The 20,268-nt window shown below is 30.1% G+C and overlaps 1 protein-coding gene across 4 annotated transcripts in view; it reads left to right on the top strand.

Moving 5' to 3' along the window:
• LOC129906024 (roundabout homolog 2) overlaps positions 1–20,268 on the top strand; it is a 323,929-nt gene that overhangs the window by 255,667 nt on the left and 47,994 nt on the right. For all 4 annotated transcript variants that reach the window (XM_055981648.1, XM_055981650.1, XM_055981647.1 and 1 more), the window contains exons 7-11: positions 4,871–5,009; positions 5,112–5,242; positions 5,383–5,660; positions 9,170–9,371; positions 9,585–9,667. In XM_055981648.1, the coding sequence (XP_055837623.1) occupies positions 4,871–5,009; positions 5,112–5,242; positions 5,383–5,660; positions 9,170–9,371; positions 9,585–9,667 (833 nt within the window). The remainder of the gene's footprint in view (positions 1–4,870; positions 5,010–5,111; positions 5,243–5,382; positions 5,661–9,169; positions 9,372–9,584; positions 9,668–20,268) is intronic.

The raw sequence follows: 20,268 nt of genomic DNA, 5'->3' as shown, positions 1-20,268 counted from the left end.
CCTCTTTGAAGACAAAGTTCAGTAGTTAGGCAAGTGGTCATGGCTACAATTTCTTTAATTCACGGGTCGGTAACGAAAATAGAGCTTGAACCAAAACCCACTTTTCTAGAGGATTTTTGTGTGCTGAGTCAAAATTTCACTGTAAAAATTTCACGTTTTTGAAATACATAAACATGTCAAAAACGCGTTTTTTTTTAAATATTAATTTGATGTCGAATTACATCACCGTTAATTTTTTTTTGCAAAACTACTTGTGCAATCTTAAAACGAAATATTAAAACTCCCTAAAGGTATTTGGACCAAAATACTTTTTGATGCCTAATTAGGGTAAATTTTGAAAAAAAAAATGGAAATTTTTATCAATATATTTTCATGTACATATTTTAGTTGACATAGAATGGTTATACTTGAATCTATTATAAAATAACATTTGCACCGATGTTTTGAATTATATTTCTATATTTATGACAATTTAAACACAAAGTGATCAAAACCAAACAACTGCGTTACTTTACTGCAAATTTCAGTTTTATTTGTAAAATCATGTATAATTAAGTTCTCTGATATTCCTATTTGAAACTATAGGAACAACGAATGTCTTTTATGAAGTTAAATCATGGAAAAATTAATTTCAATTAATAGTTTATATCATTGTGTTACCAAAAATCAGCTTTATAACTTTAAATACCACTGCGTTACCAAGATAAACCACAATGTTACCGTGATTTGCAAACAATTTAATCCAAATTTGGGTTTCAAACTTGTAAATGTAAATAATGTTAATTTAATAACTCAATATAGTTTTTCTACTAATTTGTCCATTTTCTTTAAGAACAATGAAATTCAACCAAAGGGACAACTTTTTATGTACTAACTAGTATTTTGGCCCCATTACATTTACACCTAAAGTAACCTGCATTGCAACCAAAGTAAAGCTATATGAACTTCTTTTTCTAAATACCCAACCTGATCTCTTTGCTCAGGTGATTCCCAAGTAGCCACTTTGGAATATGTTCAGTCGCCAAGAAACTGATTAAACCTTTTAACCCTTTCCGACCCAGCGTTACTCTCATGTAACATTTTTTTTTAAATTCGTAAAAAATATTAAATTAAACAATTTTTTACGTTACGATGACTTAATTGAAAGATAATAATGCCTAGTTACTGGATTATTACAAAAAGTTAGTCAAATATCATACCTTTAATTTTTTTTATCGGTTTTTTCTTTTTTGCAAAAAAAAATTTTTTTATATATGGTCATAATTTTGAAAAAAAGATATAAAAAAAAACAAAATCATGTGTGCAGTTCACACGTGGTAGAAGTGAAACCTTAAAAAAATAATATTTCTTGCAAAAACAAATCGATAAAATCTACCTCTTTTTATCAAATCAATCCATATTTTTTAAACGACAACCTATAGTTAATTTTATATCATTTGAAAGATTATTATTTTACCTATTATATAACGCTTCAATCATATTTTTACCATGGCTCCAAAAAAAATAAGAATGTTTTAAGCCAACCATGTCGAAATTTCAAACTGAGATTACGGTACTTCCTAAACTGGTGGCTGCTCATCGGCAACACATCTCCACAGGTGGTTTGAGGTATTTTTCAATTTTTTTCAATTTAAGATTGTGTATATGTGTGTTAAATCAAATTTGTATGTGCACTAGATCAAAAGATATAACGTGTGTAGGAAAAGAACATCTTTTTACCGTTATCTCAGAATTTTGAATAGGTATGAAATTAATTGAAATTTTGTACAATTATAATTTATATAATTACCTATCTACAGTACAAATTTCATTCATCTATCTATTAAAACAAAAAAGTTATAGAAAGTTGAATGTTCGTGTCGCGTTTTCGTTTCATCTTGTTCAAATCACTAAGTTTTCATTTCAAAAAAGAATTCTGGGTTTTTCTAGAAGAAATTTTTCGAAACTTTTTGAGTAAAACATAAAAACTAACATTAGTTCACTTTTACATATATTTTAGTTTAATTTTAAGCAATCAGTTTCACTTTAGAAAACAGGTAAAATTCACCTCCATCCTGAATGTCATGCATCCATGGATGTTGAGAATGGCGACATGAAGGATCCCCAATTAAAATTTCATTTTCGAATGCACTTTGCAGTTGTTTTATGCTTTTTGGTTGTTGTTTTAGAGGGGGTCGCAGGGAGAAGGCTCCTGAATAAGTTTCTGGATCAGTTAGTGCGGGTTTTCATGTTTGTTTAGATAAATTGCCGTCCTATGAAGGAGACGACAACGACGACGAGGTGAACAGTGTGTCTCTCTGTAAAAGAATTTTTTTTGTTTTTTTTTTTATTTTTTTGTTGTTTTTTCTATATGAGAGGGAGTGGTAGGCGCCGTTTGATGATTGAAAGCTACACGGGATATATTTCATTTACTAGATATTTCCCATTTAATTTAAGTTCGTTTTTTTTTTTTGTTTAGAAAAAAAAAAAAGAGACGGGAGGTTGAATTTTTTTTTTTTTTTTTGGTTCGTTAATTAACGTTGATTAGTTCTCAGTTTTGTTTATTATTGATGTCGAATCTCGAATGGATAAGGAGTGCTCTTGTGGGTATATTTTTTGTTTTCCTATTAAGGATTGAACTTTTTTGTAAATTGAGGTGAGATGGACTAATAAACAAGTTCACTTTGAGTACCTATGTGTCGTGTGAACAGCGAGGGAGAAGTTAAAATGTTTATTTAGGTTAGTTTATATGATTTTGAATGAAAGATGCAAAACGTTTGATGAACTTTAGTCAATCGATTTTGGATATATAGAGTGACAGATGCATGATAGGTGCTTGAGATAAGGATAGAATTAATATGGGAGTAGATTTCTGTTGGTCCATTGTTACCTAAGTAATTTCTGATCTGTAGAATATTGAAAAACGGATAATTTTAAAATACAATTTGCAGTTATTTTTTGACGTGATAACATCTTATAAATCGATGAACCATGGCAACATCCATGAAAAAGTGACGCCATTTTCTCCCGTTCCACCTGAAATTTTTAGCAGTGCGGCAAAAATTAAAAACTTCACTTATTTGAAAGATAATAACCTAAAGTTGAATACGAATTAAGGATTTTTAAAAATTCTATCATTTAATAGGGTAAATAGGGGTAAAACAAAATTGCAAAAAAGTGGCTTTTTTATAAACGCGACGTTGTAGAAAGTTGAATTTTCTTCTAACCGATAAATAAATGCATTGAAAGGCTGACAATGGTATTGAAATTTTTTTTTTAAATTTCAAAATCGTTTCTTTCGTAGACCTTTGACAAATTAATGACTATAGGTAGTGGAAATTTTTTTGACAATTTAAAAAATGTCATTCAAAAGATAATAAGAAAAAAAGAGGTCGAATACGGATTTTTTTAAGCCTCTGCGTTTTGAAATATGAGTTTTTGAAAAACACCTACTTTTTTAAGAGTATTTTTGGGTGGGTTTTTATTTTTAGAAATTTTTCGTAGCGTTCAAAAAACCTCAAACTAATAAAACATATAGTTTAGTTATGTTATATTAAAAACTTCACTTATTTAAAAGATAATAACCTAAAGTTGAATACGAATGAAGGATTTTTAAAAATTTTAAATCATTTAATAGGGTAAATAGGGGTAAAACAAAATTGCAAAAAGTGGCTATTTTTAATACGCGACGTTGTAGAAAGTTGAATTTTCGTTTAACCGATAAATAAAATGCATTGAAAGGCTGACAATGGTATTGAAAATTTTTTTTAAATTTCAAAATCATGTTATAAATCGTTTCTTAAAACTAAAATATGAGGTAGACCTTTGACAAATTAATGACTATTTTTTTTTTTTTACAATTTAAAAAAATGTCATTGAAAAGATAATAAGAAAAAGAGGGATCTAATACGGATTTTTTTAAGCCTCTGCTTTGAAAAACACCTACTTTTTTAAGGGAATTTTTGGTAGCATTCAAAAAACCTCAAACTCATAGAACATATAATTTAGTTATGCGCATGAATTTGCAAAAAACTAAATGATTTTTGACGGATTAACGAGAAAAACAAGTTTTTTATCTCAAGTCTTTTGACCGTTTTTAACCGTTTTTTATTTTTATCTTTTTTTCTTTAACAGATAAATGAATGAACTATATTTTTGCAAAATTTGAATTAAAATATTTATTTTAGATGACAGTTAACTGAAATCAGTCAAATTTCATTGTGAGATTGATTGAGAAAAATATTTTCTCAAGTTAATGCTCAAATTGAGAAAATTTTTAACTTGAGTAACGACTATGAATTCCGTCCTTATTATCTTATTATTTTTTTACAAGAAAGTTGACAGACAAATAATTTTTAGATCATTTTTTTTTAACAAACGCACACAACCTGTGTTCTTATGACGTTATCAAACTAAATCATCGTCCGTAAACCGGCTTTTTTACTAAATAACAACCCAAACATCATTTTAAAAAACATAAGTTCAAAATCTAAAACTAGGTTAGTTTATGACTTTATGCCTAGAGGGCGCGGTTTGAGAGACCGTTTCATAACCCATAACTTCCGGACAAGCAAGAAACTCCTAACAATGTTTAATTTGTCAAATTATGATTATAAGATTTGAAGTTATGACGGAACATACATACTCAATTATCTAAAAACCGTTTAAATACATTGCAAATTTTTCTTTTAAAAAAATTAAATGATAAATAAATAATAATCTTCTATAGTCTTTTAAAAAATACACAAAAAATTCCTTAAATTGTATTCAGTTTAAATTTGATAAAGTTTTTCCACCCTTTAGCGAATTTACTTTACCAAACTACTGAATTGTATTTTCTGCATAACAATATCATATTAAATTTCCAACGTTAATTTAATTTCTTTTGCAGTGAAACCATACTTTAAAAAAGAACCCCAAGATAGCACAATGCTATCTGGACAAACTGTTCGTTTCCAATGTCTCGTTGGTGGTGATCCACAACCAAAAATTCTTTGGAAAAAAGATGACGGCAACATCCCAACAGCAAGGTACGTTTTTCCATTTGAAAAAAAAAAAAAAAACTAAAAACCATAAATTAAAAACGTGTTTCCTAACCTCCATCTCTCATTTTCCATTTTACATTTACACAGAGCCCGCATCCTTCAGGAGGACCTTAGTCTAGAAATAACAAATTTAACAATTGGCGACGAGGGCATTTACATCTGCGAAGCACAAAATAGCGTCGGACAAATCAGTGCACGAGCCGAACTCATTGTTCATGGTAGGTGATGTTTTTTTTTTTAGTTTTTGTTCTTCTTCCTCCTGTTATGTGTTATTTTTTTTTATATTAGCAAAAAACTCTAAAAACCATAAGAAAAAACATAGAAATGTATAATATTTTTGTTCTGTTCTTCCTTGTAGCTGCACCAAAGTTCGTGTTAAAACCACAGGACAAGAAAATCGGTCTGAATGGTGTGGCACGTTTTCAGTGTGTCGCCGATGGTAATCCACCGCCATCCGTTTTCTGGACAAAAGAAGGCTCATCCATGCTAATGTTTCCAAACAATTCCTATGGCCACTTGCATGTCTCCAATGAGGGTACATTGCAAATAAATGGCGTACAAAAGGACGATGCCGGCTATTATGTGTGCTCGGCATTTAGTGTTGTCGATTCCACGACAATTCGTGCGTTCTTACAGGTAACCAACAACTATAGAATATTATATGGATATTTCTACATAAAATTTGTATATGATTGTATATGTGCGTTAGGGATTTTATTACACTCAGAGAAAAATATCCAATTTCAACTGAATGAGATAACATAAAGTTGATAACTCAGTTAAGCAAATTAAATACCTTATCGCTAGAGAAATTCTTTTCAGTAAGTCGAAATCTATAGGCAATTTTATAAATAAAAAACTGAGCAGAAATCAAAAACTTGTGCAAGAAAAATTAAAAGAAACATCAAGAATTCACGTAAAGCAGAATTTCCTTTTTCTATAGAACTAATACCATTTTTAAAATAGCAGACATAAAATACATAATTTCATTTCGGTGGGAGACAAATGGAATGAGTGCAACAACAACAGAATTGTTTTTGCACTCATTGTTTCTGGCTGGTTTGACAAATTCAACTGGGTTTGAATTATTAATTAGTTTCCAATATTCAATGTCTCAAAACTGAAAATTATCTTTAAAATTGTATGACTTATGAAGGACAAAAATTGAAAGCTTGATCAATCCTACTCAAAGAATTCTTTGAAGTAGTCACAAAAGATTCTTCTCAAAGCTGTCTTGAAATAATGTTTTCCTAGTAGAGTTTTGAAAAGTTCTTTAGAAAGGATACTCTGCATACCCAGAGTTTTGCCTTAGACCCTGAATTTTTTTCAAGAATTTATCAGGTTGCGGTCAAAATTCTGCCGGGGTCAAAATTCTGCTTTACAAAATTCTGCTTTCAAAATTCTGCTAAATAGCAACTATTTTCACTTTAAAAAAATTAAAATGTGAAAAAAATTTAAATGACATGTGAAATAGGTATGTCATTTTACCCAAGCACTAAGTAGGCCATTTTTCCCATTTTGAGTTAATTTAATTTTTACACCAAAAAATTTTAAATCGTTTTAAACCAACTTATTTCAGTAACTTAACTTCTTTTTCCAAAATACAATGTTTTTTTATACTTTTTTTTTGCAAAGAAAATTTCACAAAATTTTAACGAGTGTACTTTTTGAGGTTTATAGAGACAGTTTGACCTGTCAAATTTCAAATAATGGCTTGAAGTTGCTGAAATTTCGTATATGTTGGTTTTGCCAGATAAAGAATCGCGTTCATAAAACTTTCTAATTATTTTCGATTCTACGATTTCTAGCAAGGGGGCCATTTTACCTTGGGGTGCCATTTTAGGCCACTTTCCCCTAATAGCATCTAAGCCACATGCTATGAAAAAAAAAAAAAAACAGAATTAGCAGAATTTTTCTGTTCAAAAATATGCTGGCAGAATTTTGAAAAGCAGAATTTTGAAAGACAAAATAGAAAAAAAGCCGAATTTTGAAAAACAGAATTTTCGTAAAAAACGCAGAATTTTGAAAAACTGAATTTTGAAGCCAGAATTTTGACCCGATCCCGAATTTCTCGTCAATGATATAAATCAAGTGTGATTGGGAAGAATTCTGGACACCGTCTACGATTATGAAGACATAATCAAATAAGAGCTTAACTGCTGCTAAACTGCTTCAACAAAATGATGATAAATACCAAAAACCAAACTGTGACACACAGATGTTTCATAACTCAAATAAAGCAAGGAAAGGGAAGTTTAGAGCAACGAGGGACAAAAGGAAGCTGCAAGGATGCAAAAAAATTCTGATTCTGATCAAAATAGTGCCAAAAAGTTTTATATAAAATTTTAAGCACCTGATTACTGAAGCATTAGAACATTAACCATCGAAAGTAACCTACTCCAGGTTATTCATGCAGTGTTTCCAGCTGTTCCTCGATAAAGAGAAAGATAAAGCAAAAAGAGAATCATCTCACAAAGTCTTTAAGGGTCCATTTCTGACACCCAACTTATAAAAAATGAAAAGAAAACTGAATTTTACACTCCAAAACAATGGCTATTATTATGTTTCTTCAATTCTATTCTAGAGATTGTATCTTGTCAAACAATTAGTTTTGCAAAAACCGAAGGTTAACTACTGGAAAGAAGCTTCACTGAAAACATCTTTGAGGTATTCGAAAAAATTTCCCGCTATTGATATCCGACGAAGAATTATACAAGGAAGACACTGCTTCTTAAGTTTGACAACACAATTGTTTTGATTGGGTACAAAACTAACTATTTGGAAGACGAAAGCGCTTGCCTTATAAAAGGCTTGTTTTCCTAAACCTTGTTTTTGACTTCAAATGGATAATTGGTAAAAGAAGATTGTCAATACTGAATTCTTTTGAAGAAACTAATATTCCGTTTGTGTGAAATGTCAACGAAAAAGAAGATGCAATAACGACTGATGTACCAGAGAGCTGCGTCCCTCATCCTAAGACCCTTAGATAGTTTAAGCGATCTTTCTAGCATTTAATTGAGACTTCGAATAATATTTAATCACTGTAGTGATGTTGGGAGCACTTTTTTAACAATTCTATTATACTACTAAACTAGGATTTCGGAGCTTGGAAAGATTCCCAGTTCGGTTTGTTATAGGGGCCTTGTTTCACGATCTTTAACTACAAATAAATTCAAAGCAGATCCATAGCGATGAGATTTCATAGTCTTTTCGCGAAATGGATTTTCCAGTTGAAGTTGTACTCCTGGTTGATTTGGACTTTTACTTACTACCAAACATCAGAATAAAAGATAAATATTCAAATGAGTTTCCGGGTAAAGAACTGAAGAAGTGTCTAATCGTTAAGATATTTTAATACTTCGTTAACGTCTGAGGGGTCTTGGTCAACCAGGTTAGTTACAGACACATAACACCTTTGAAGAAATGGAACACTTTATCAATTAACTTAAGAATAGGGTAACGGTTAGATAGAAAATCTTCAAGACTAGTCTGAAATTCTGCATAGTTTAGATTCTGTTCAAAAATATAAATTGACAATTCTCCCGGCTAACAAAATACATAAAGGAACTGTTCGGGTTATAAGATACTAGACCCGATTCTCTAACGTATGTTTTGACGTTTCAAAAAAAAAATTCTAACTTATTTGGTACAGCCTTTGAGCAAGATTTCACCCGAAATTCTAGCTTTAATAAAAGCCCAATCTAAAACCTCAAAAACAGGATTGATATAATTGGTTTAAAAAATTTTAAAATTTTTCTCTGAGTGTAGATACACAACTAGTATTTGTGAGATAAATAAATTCATTTCTCGATGAATGTGTTTGCCTGCCATGACATGGAAATGAATTCATTTATACACCAAGAATCGAGACCGAAAAAAAAAGAAGAAAAATACCCTCTCCAACCGGTGTATACGATGGAGAGATCACTGAGCTCTCTATGAATGGGAAATAGGATATCCTTCGTCATCATTGGAGTTGTCCCGGTCTCATATCATAGTACTCGTATTTATAGCCCCCAAAGACACCTCGCACATATACTCTCTTAACATATAGTCATCCCGCATCCATACTCCATAGTTTGGTTGGGATGATATGAAAATTCATTTATGCTAATGAACGAATAAAATTTCCATACTCTACCCAGGTGACGTCGGTAGATGATACTCCGCCGCCCATTATTCAAATAGGCCCATCCAACCAAACACTGCCGAAGGGTAGTGTTGCTATGTTACCATGTCGAGCGACAGGAACTCCAATGCCACGAGTCAAGTGGTACAAAGATGGTGTACCATTACAGAGTGGACACCGTTTCATGATTGTCCAGGGTGGATCGCTAAGGATTGATGGTGAGTACCTTATTTCTTTTTTTTTTTGTTTTCGCTCGTTTTCCTTTTCTGTTTATTTTTTTGTTTTTATTTTTTTTCTGTACAAGTCTCCTGTGTGACATCCTTTTGTGATGTCCTTTGTAATTGATACTATGTCAATTAAATCTCCATACAAGTGTTAACGATTTACATTTTTATATCATTTTTTTTTTGTCTCTTTGTATTTTGTTGCAGACCTACAACAAACAGATACAGGCTTGTACACATGTACCGCTTCATCGGAGAGTGGTGAAACATCGTGGTCGGCTACTTTAACGGTGAGTACTTTTATTAAAATACGTTATTAAAGTGATAATAGTCTCTCTTTCGAAAACAAAATGGTTTTTGTGGTTTTTTTTAAGAACTTGAATGAAAATGTGAGACAGTAAAACATTTAGGTGTTTGGTTATAGTAACGTGTTAAGTACTCGTTACTTTCATTAATTATACTAAGCATATCCTTGCGTGTATTTTCTTTTTGCTCAAGTCAAATCACCTGCACCTCATAAACCTATCCTTGAAAATGTTCTTTTTTTTATTTATATTTTCATCCTTAAAGGTTTCACTATTGTTATTTTGTCTATCTTTCGTCAGCAAATAAAAACCCAAAATGAGTAATAAAAATTCGCATGCCATCAGTCTAGTCACTCGACAGTATACTTTCTCTTTGTCGATATATATTTTCACAATAACCCAAAAGCCAAAAAGGATTCGAAATTTATTGTTTCGTCCTTTTCATAGTGTATAGCATTTTTTTTATTGCCATGTTAAGGGCTTAATAAACACTTCAAGGCATTCAGTATACAATATTCATTTGACTTGTTATATTTTTGCACCCGAGTTGGATTAATAATGAGAGTTGTTGCAAAAGTGAAAACGTACTTTACATCAGTTTATTATTATTTATTTTTTTATAGCTTTGTTTTCTTTTTTTTTTTTAATTAAAATATGATACCTGAGTAGAATTTTTGTGAATATACTCGTATGTTGGAGTATCCTGTCGACATTGTTTTAAAAAATCCAAGGACAAATTTGCCTCTTTTTGATTGTAACTCTATAGAATATTAAAGTTTGATGCTTGAATACACATCATTACTTTAAAATTAAAAATTGCTATGTTAATAATAAATTTGTATCAAAAATTCATAATTCATACGAATAATAATAGTTTTTCCGCAAGGTAACGCTGAAAGGGATTTCTGAAATTTCAATTTTTACATTTTTCGAATACTTTGAAGAGAAAAACACCATTTTTAAGGAAAAAATTAAAAAAAACTTTTAACGAATTTGCAAAACAAAAAACCTCTTTCGCGTTACTTCGTAAATAGTTTACAAAAATTGTGTTCAAATTCAAAAGAATTTGTGCAGTAGTTTTTAAGCTAGCACCGACTTTGCAAACATGAGTGAGTTGTGGGTACATATATGCTTTAAATTTTCAGAGAGTGTATTGGTCTTCCATAATCACAAGAAAAAGTGCTGCTTAGTAACGCATTAAAAAAATTTGCATTAAAAAAAAATGTATGGCAACTGAAAAATATTCACATTAAAAAAAAATAATAATTGTAAGAAATTCGACTAATATTTAAAAAAAAAAATATTTAATGCACACATTTTTGCATTGAATTTTTACTTGCGATATAGGTACTTTATATCAAGTTATGCATTCGTACAAAAAAAAAAAGTTGAGATAACATTTTTCCATGACATTACGATGGTAGACAATTCCAAAAAAGTGGGTCCCGGAAGTCCGTCTGTCTGTCTGTCTGTCTGTCTGTCTGTCTGTCTGTGTGTCTGTCTGTGTGTCTGTCTGTCTGTCTGTCTGTCAGTCTGTCAGTCTGTCAGTCTGTCAGTCTGTCAGTCTGTCAGTCTGTCAGTCTGTCTGTCTGTATAAGGAGCTACAGCCTAAACGGATGGACCGATTGTTGTCAAACTTGTTATGTAGCGTTATTTGGCGACTCTCCAGAGGGGTTTTTGGAATTAATTTTTTTGGACCAAAAATAACGGTACTTGTCATATACCGAATTTAGTAAAATTGAAATATCTCAAAAACGGCTCTAACGATTTTGTTTAAAAAATTCAAGTAGTAGTTTTAAGCTAAGGTCTATCTTTCAATGAAAAAATTTTTGTTTAAAAATCATTATTAACGGTACCTGCCATAGAACGGTTTTTTTCAAATCCGATTATCTCCGAAACTGCTTATTCGATTTCAACGAAACTTTTTGTGAAGAAGCATTTATATAATTTAAGTATGAACCAAGAATTAAATTTCCAAAAAAATAATTTTTGGATTTTTAAAAAAAATTTGAAAATTTTTTTTTGAAAAATCAAATTTTCGGAAACGGGACATTGAATTTTTTTGAAATTTTGTTGTAAGATGTTGATTAGTAATTTCTACAAAATGGCATACCAATTTTATTTTAAAACTTTTTTTCCAAAAAATTATTTATAAAAAATTAGTTTTTTAAAAATCGGCTCTAACGATTTTGAAAATTTTTTTTTCTAAAAATGCATCTTAATATATCAATCAAAACTGCATACTTACTTTGGAGGGCAATTTGATTTCAGATTTTATTTAATTTTTTTTTTTTAAACGATATTTATTTTTTTCCAAATTTCTATATAAAAAGTCTTAAAAATTTAAGCAACTTTAACTCTAAGAGCAATTTCGTGCGACCCAGTCGTGCATTTTATTTTTTTTCAATCCAGAACATTTTTTATTTGCAGTTAATTATTTTTAATGCAAAAATTTATTTTCAATGCAAATATTTTTCAGTTGCAAAAACATTTTTTGTAATGCAAAATTTTTTATTTGCAATAAATATTTTTTTTAATGCAAATATTTTGCAGTTGCAACAAATATTTAATTTTTAATGCAATTTTTTTTTTTTGTTTAACCCTAGTTTACCGCACGCAAAATAATGCAATAACCAAACTTGGGGGTTCGCGCGAACCCCAAAGCTTTTATGCACCTCTAATTGTTCATTATCAACAATTTGTTGCATTGTCTCTTTCTTTTATTGATTAAGGTGACAGTTGCGGTGTCTTTTTATGATAACACGTATATATAACAGGTATATTTTTGCCAAAATATACTTAATAAAAATTGTTGAAAATAGTCCATTTAAAGTCTTGGGGTTCGCATGAACCCCAAGTTTGGTTTGTGACTTTTTTTCAGAAAAAAATTCCAGAAAATTATATAAAACCGCTTTTATGGAAAAAAGACAAAAAACGTAAACAAAAATGAATTCCGTTCACTGAGTTTTCATCCCAGGTCGAAAAAACAATTTAGAAAAAAGTTAAATATGCGTTGGGGTTCGCGCGAACCCCAAGTTTGGTTTGTGACTTTTTTTCGGAAAAAAATTCCAGAAAATTATATAAAACCGCTTTTATGGAAAAAAAAGACAAAAAACGTAAACAAAAATGAATTTCGTTCACTGAGTTTTCATCCCAAGTCGAAAAAAACGATTTAGAAAAAAGTTATAACCATTTAAACATGCGTTGGGGTTCGCACGAACCCCAATTTGTAAACTAGGGTTAAAATAAATATTTTTTTTTTTCATTTCAAATGCCTTTTTTTTCAATTGATATTTTTGCAACCCTGTCTTTTTTCAATGAAGCCTTTTTTCTACGAAGGAGAAAGCGAAGAAATTGGGTGCCGCAAATTCTGCTGTCTAACTGTCTGTCAGGTCTATCTGTATCTATTTTCGGCTGCATCCTAAACTACTGAAGAGATTTTCCTTGAACTCGGTAGTTAAGGGTTTTGAGTGATTCCCTAAAAGGAAAATTGAAATTTTTCTTTGTCCTAAAGTTGAAGATACTTACCATATGACCAAAATAATAAATGTTGTTTTTTTTTTTCAAAAACTGCTCTAAAGATTTTTTTAATAAAACTTAGGTATATCGCAGAAGAGGCTCATGTTTTGAACTAAAAAGAAAATATTTTTCCAACCGTTATTTGGGTTGCCATAAAACCGTTTTTTTTTTCTTATTTTATTTTCTCAACTGATTTCAATAAAAATTATTTAAAAAAAAGTAGGTTTTAAAGTTTAAAAGGGTTTAAAAATGAAATGCACTTGATGGCTCCACACAAAATTTAATAAACAAGACATTTTAGTATAAGTCAAGGAAGATCTGTCTTTTCGATACAAAATTTTGCAACATCTTGGCCACTTAAACAAAAGATGGTTGTTTTCATACATTTTTTTAAGGAATCTAAAACAAAATTTGGAAATAGTCGAAACTGAATTCAAGACTCCCACGGTTTAGATATTTAAATAATTTTTTTTTTTTTGGCCTCCCCTCCTCTTTGTAATGAAGTTTTTTATTGATATTATTTTCCCAAGGTCTTCAGTTTAGAAAATCAAAATTGCATTTATAGCCAAAAGCATATTAATTTGATTTTTCAAGTATTCAAAACCTAAAAAAAAAACTTTTTCAAAAATCTAAAGGACACTTTATAATTCAGTTGTGTACACACTGAGTAATTTCTGTCCAATAAATACCTACCTCAAATAAATAAATAACTTAAACCCACAAATCTTTTAGAAATCCATGTGTGAATCCTACAAACTTTTCACTGATTTATTACATTTTTTCTGTTTATAACAAACAAAAAAAAAAAAATATTTAAATTTGCATTTTTATTGCATCTCATAGAGTGAAATGCCTTTTCAATTTATGAAACAACCCAAAGTACCATCGCAATTCTCTGCCATAATAATAGTCGACTGTGGTGGATGCGGAATCCCAAACGCAGAAAATCCTCCCATGATAACCGCAAATACCGCCTGCGGACATATCTCAACGCCCCCGGGACATAAACTATGATTACACCTACCCATAGATAGTTTATATGGTGGTTTAATTTGCATTCGAAGTTATTGCGCACCGCTGCGTTGTTATAGCGGTGGTGCTCTAACTATGCGGTTCACAAAGTGGTTATAGTATAGGTACCATATGCGTTTTCTTTTGCATTGCAGGTCATAATGTTCGCAGAGCGTTTATTGCGCACACAGTGCGTTTTAAGTGCTGCATACCATATGTGTGTGCTTTATGACAAACACAAATTGGCACTTGTAGCACCTACATACCATCATGCGCGCACGCGCGTAGGAGTTGAATTTTTACTTCAGGACATTCAAATTTATCAGGGGCGGATTTAATTGTAAAGCGCCCTGCTGTCAACTCAAAGGAAGTTTGATTGTACAAATCATGTCAATTGCGATAATCTGTATAAGCGCAAATACATAATCTTTTTGTCAAAATATAGATATTTTTTTATATACATAGTGATCAACTATCGAACTCAATAATTTTACGAAAGACTCAACAATTAGGAAAATACATAAATAACGATTTTGATCAATATTATATATCAATCATCGATAAAAGCGATATCGATTATCGATAAAATCGATATCGATTATCGATAAAATCAATATCGATAATCGATAAAGTCGATTTCAATAAATTGATATCCTAACATTGAAATAAAAATACGAGAACCAATTCAATAACTTGGTTACTAGGAAATGACTCTCTGTCTGAAAATTGTTCTCAAGACTCAGGTGGGAGCTGATAAATCATCAAATAAAAACCTAGCAACCAAATCAAATCATAAAATATTTTTAAAGAAAATAAAAACCCAATACATATTTCAGGGTCGAGCGTTTACCAACAATCCATCCCTGAATCGATCATTGTCGAGGGAAAAACCTGAAGCGGTCTTTTCAACTCTAATCACACTAACCGATTGCTGCCATGTATGTTAAGTCGAAAGTTTAAATGGCGCCTCAATTTCAAAACGCGCAAAAAACTATCTTGCAAAGTTTTGTTACCAAATCAAAGATACAAATTAACCCAAGTGCTTATGAGCGATTTTATGACCACAAAGTCATATATAGCTAAAGATTTGTTTACGCATCTACAACATTTACCCGCAAACATGCACTTTAGCGATAACCCTTGCCGCCTCGTCTTAAAAGTAGAAGCGATTGTTGTCTTTCCTTTGCGACTTTGGTTGTGCGCACACGCGTTTATTATTATTTTTTATGAGATGCAAACTTTATCTTCATATAAACACATCATTTATTTGTTTGCTTATAATTAGCACGATGGTGTTGGAATTGTGCTCAAATAAATTTCTCTCTCATAAAGATACAAATCCAAAAAAATCGAAAAAAATAAAAGATGCCATTCACTTTAGACAGACAAAGTCAGTGCAACTGTCAACTACTATTTTTGGAATTGGCACGCATATAAAAACTCGCGTTAAAAATCGTTAAAATTCTCCGACGAAGATGCATTGCATCTGAAATTGTTGTGGTTTTGTTTTTCACAGGGCTCTTTTTTTCTCACTGACGAAGACGATGATGGTCGTGAAATCTAATTTGATCTGGCAATGAAGTTCAGTAGACGTTTTGTATGCATTTTTTTTTTGTTGGCTTATTTTTATAGGCAATTTAACACGCAGTTATTTTCCATATTATATTGCTTTTGTATATTAAACGCTGAAGAGGGTCTACACTTGCAACAAATTCTTCGAAATAGCTTTAAAGAGTTCAAAAAAGTTGTAAAAATATTTATGCCTTCCTTTCGATGTGCGGTTGGTAATTTAGAAACAATATGATTCATGGAATTCTTATAAAGTCTTGACGTTTTTAAGGGGAAAAATTGTTGCAATGACCGTGAATACAACGCTAAGTGATATTTTCGTGTGATTGGTCATTACTAAAAAACATGTTTTTTATTATTATTAACCCTTTACCGCATACTAACCCATATATGGTTTATTAACTTCATATCGATTTATTCCCGTTATATTACACCAAATGTCAAAAAGAAAAAACTTTAATAAAACTATGTCTATTTTTTATAATTAACCGGTTTTTATTATCAGTAAGAGAGTCGTGATTCTGAAATAAACTCATTGTTTCAAGAGCATGTCTAAAGTGCAAATCAGTGAATAAAAGTGTGAACTTTTCAAGTGTTTTTTTATAATAAATAAGTAAGTTGCATCCAATTAAAAATAAGTTTCGTATGAAATTATTATACTTTTATATGTTTACGAAGTTTGTTTTTTGTTTTTTAACAATTTTTGTCTTTTTTTTGCGTTTTTTTTTAAAACACCATATATGGGTTATCATGCGTTGGCGACTTACATTACTGATTTTTGTGGGAATTTTTTTTTTTTTTTTGTAAAATGAATTCGAAGACTTTCTATGGAAAAAATAAGTGTGATAATGCTAAAACTGGTGATGGCTTTCGAAGTGATGACGATCTAGCTTCAGATTCTGACCCTTTTTAAAATCAAACAAGCCATCTCCGAGCATTTTTGCAAATCTGTAACACCTACAATGTCACGAAAAAGGGGATGCCCTTCAGCTTTGGCAGGTGATCAAAGCAGAGATGGAACAAAACAAAGCTGAGGGAGTTATATACAAGTCACGTCCAGCCCCATCTAATCCCGAAATTTCAATTCACTCAAAACAACCAAGGGCAAAAGCCGTTGAATTCAATGCTAACTAAAAACATGGACCATATCCCTGAATGGCAAACAAAAACACCAATATTTCAAAATTGCGGACTGAAAACGTTTTGTGTGCGTGTAGAAAATGGAAGGTGTTCTTCTGCAACAATGATAAAAGAAAGAGTTTGAATAAATTCCATGAATAAGGAAAGTCCAATGTAATAAAAACATACTTTACAAAACATACCTTGAATGCATACTAAACCATATATGGGTTATTAATTATTTGCTGGAAATCGACTTGCTGCAAACTAACCCATATATGGTTTATGTTTCTAAAAATTTATATATATGTAAAAAAATAAAAAAAATTATGTAATACCTTTTTTCAACCCCTAATAAACCTAAAAAGTTGTTAAAAAAATTTTTATTTCATTTCGTTCATAATTCATGCAGTAGAGGGTTAACTTTAAATGGAAAATCATTACTAAAGTGAATTTTTTCCATTTTGAAATAGATTTTTAAGAATTTTCTCCAGTTAATTATACGTAAAAAAATTAATTTTCTCCAGTTTAATATATTTATTTTTAGTCGTTTTTATTGCTCTTTAGTCCAAAGCAGAGGTATTCCATAAAGAAATTAATTTCAAAATCTAGTCTAGGTGGAAAAACGATGGCCGTTTGAATTTTTGAAAAAAAAAAATTATTTTTGGGGATTTTGAAATTTTCACTGTGGTGTATTTGAATCTTTTAGTACAAAATTTGTTTTTTTTTTTTTTAAATCTCCTAAACGTAGGGTGGACAAACAATGATTTTTGGTTTGTATCCAACGATGGTCGTTTGAATCTAAATCTGGTTTCAGAAAAATTCTATCAGGTACCATTTTTGTAAAAATGATTTTTGAAAAATGTGAGTACTTTCTAAAAAATCACCCTCTTAGATTCATTTGAACTTGTATAAAATTAAAACTATTTGTCGCATTAAGCTCAAATTTAGAGGAATTATGCTTCATAATATGACCTTTCGATTGACACCAAATATGTTCTTTTACGTTTATGTTTACTCATTTTTTAAAATACTGATTGACAAAAAAAGCATAGACATTTCGAAATCATTAATTTTTTAGTAAATCCTACATGAACAAAAGCACCTTAATTAAGGAAAATGTAAAATATCAATGCCCATTATATTTAAAAAGTCAAATATGTAAAGAAAAACCAAAATAAAATACATTAAACAAAATTTTTACGTGTTTTGTAATTTTATCTACTATTTTTCTATTTAGAAATATCTTATTTGTAATAAACCATTCGATAAACTGCCTTGTAAAGCTTCAGATTTGTTTCTCCTAGAAACAACAGTACACTTTTCTTATAGTTTTTGATGTGATGAGTTAGAATCCGAAGTCAAAAAAATTCTATCACGTCAGGATTTTAAGATATTCGCATTAAAGTATCACAAAATCAAGTTTTTTTTTTATAAAATCTCAAAAAAACTAATATATCTCAAAAACCAGAGCTGACCAGAGTTCAGATTCCAAATCAGCACACTAAATTAAATTAGAAAAGTATACTTTTGTTCTAAGGAGAAAGATATATTAATTTTTAGAGATCATTTTCTTTATGGTAAGATATGCCAAACCTACTAAACTTACTCAAATTAAGATATCTCGGAGAAGAAAAGAGATATTGAGAAGATTGAAATTGAATTTGAAAGAAAAAAATAAGTTCTTTCATAAGCCGTATCAATTTTAATTGAAAAAGATTATATTATGCCAAAATATTTCTTCGAAAACAGCAAAAAAATGGGTTTTTGAGATTTTCTAACGAGAATATCTAAAAAACGTGACGTGCTAGGTCAATTCTGACTTTAGATTCGGAATCAGCATACAAAAATCCTTTAGAAAAGTATAGTTTTATTTAAAGGAGGATTTCCTTGCAGACCAGTGATATTTTTGAGTGAAAACTTCTTTAGATGAAACGAAAACGCGATACGACTTCAACTTGTTATAACTTTTTTGTTTTAATAGATAAATAAATGAAATTTGTACTGTAGATAGGTAGTTAAATAAACTATAATTGTACAAAAATTTCAATTAATTTCATATTCAAAATTCGGAGATAACGGTAAAAAGATGTTCTTTTCCAACACACGTTATATCTTTTGATCTAGTGCACATACAAAATTTGGTTTAACTTTAGTACGTATGCTGATAAAATAACCTTTTATTTGATATATCACACATAACGTTACATGCTCTACAAGTTACACAATCTTAAATTGAAAAAAATTGAAAAATACCTGAAAACACCTGTGGAGATCTGTTGGCGATGACCAGCTACCAGTGTAGGAAGTACGACATGGTTTACTTTAAAAAATTCTAACTTCTCTTGTAGACATCTTTGAAATAAGATTTATACATTATTATACAAGGTGAAACAATAAGCTTTCACATGGTATAAAATTTTTTATAGGTTATTGAACAAAAAAATTGATTTAATAGCATGAGAACATAAAAATAAATGTTTTTTTTGCTTTTTGGATGAAATTTCATCGAGTTTAAAAAATTCAAGCTCTTTTTGTAGATGTCTCATACACCTGATCGATATATATATTTTGAGACAATAAGCTTTCAGATGGTGTAAAAATTTGTATAGGTTGTTAGGGAAAAAAATGGATTTAATAGTGTGAGAAGATAAAAATACGTGTTTTTTTCGCTTTTTTTGATGGAAATTGATCGAGTTCAAACAATTCTAGCTCTTTTTGTAGATGTCTCATAGACTTGATCGATAAATATATTTTGAGCTAAGACAATAAGCTTTCAGAGGATATAAAATTTATCTAGGTTGTCATATAAAAAACATGGATTTGAAAGTGATAAAATAAAAATAGGTAGATTTTTTCTATTTTTTTTTTGCAAGAAAAATGATTTTTTAAGGTTTCACTTCTACCACGTGTGAATTGCACACATGATTTTTTTTTTAATGATTTTTAAGGTTTCACTTCAACCACGTGTGAATTGCACACATGATTTATTTTTTTTACAAAAAATATATACATACATTAGGGCCCATTAACTTTGATTTTCTGAAAATACAATTTTATTCAATCTTGAAAAATGTATACAAAAATCTAAACAAAGGGATACATTTTGCATTATCTATTCATGAATTAGTGCAATAACTTATTTATCACCAAACTCGATCGCAAACAATATTCAAATTAATATGAAAAATTCGTTTCAATGAGCTATAAATTTCTTTTATGGAATATATATATTCCAAAATTGCAAGTAAAACAAAAAAAACACCTAAATCAATCTATCAATTCCAGTTCTAAATTATTTATTCATATAGTCTATCGTCGCGTTTAAAAGTAAAAAACCATTATTCATAAACAAAAAAATTGTATCT

This window comes from Episyrphus balteatus, chromosome 1, assembly GCF_945859705.1.
Source record: "Episyrphus balteatus chromosome 1, idEpiBalt1.1, whole genome shotgun sequence".
Taxonomy (NCBI): Eukaryota; Metazoa; Arthropoda; class Insecta; order Diptera; family Syrphidae; genus Episyrphus; species Episyrphus balteatus.
Note: the sequence above shows the minus strand (reverse complement) of the source record. Positions and strands in the feature narration are given on the sequence as shown.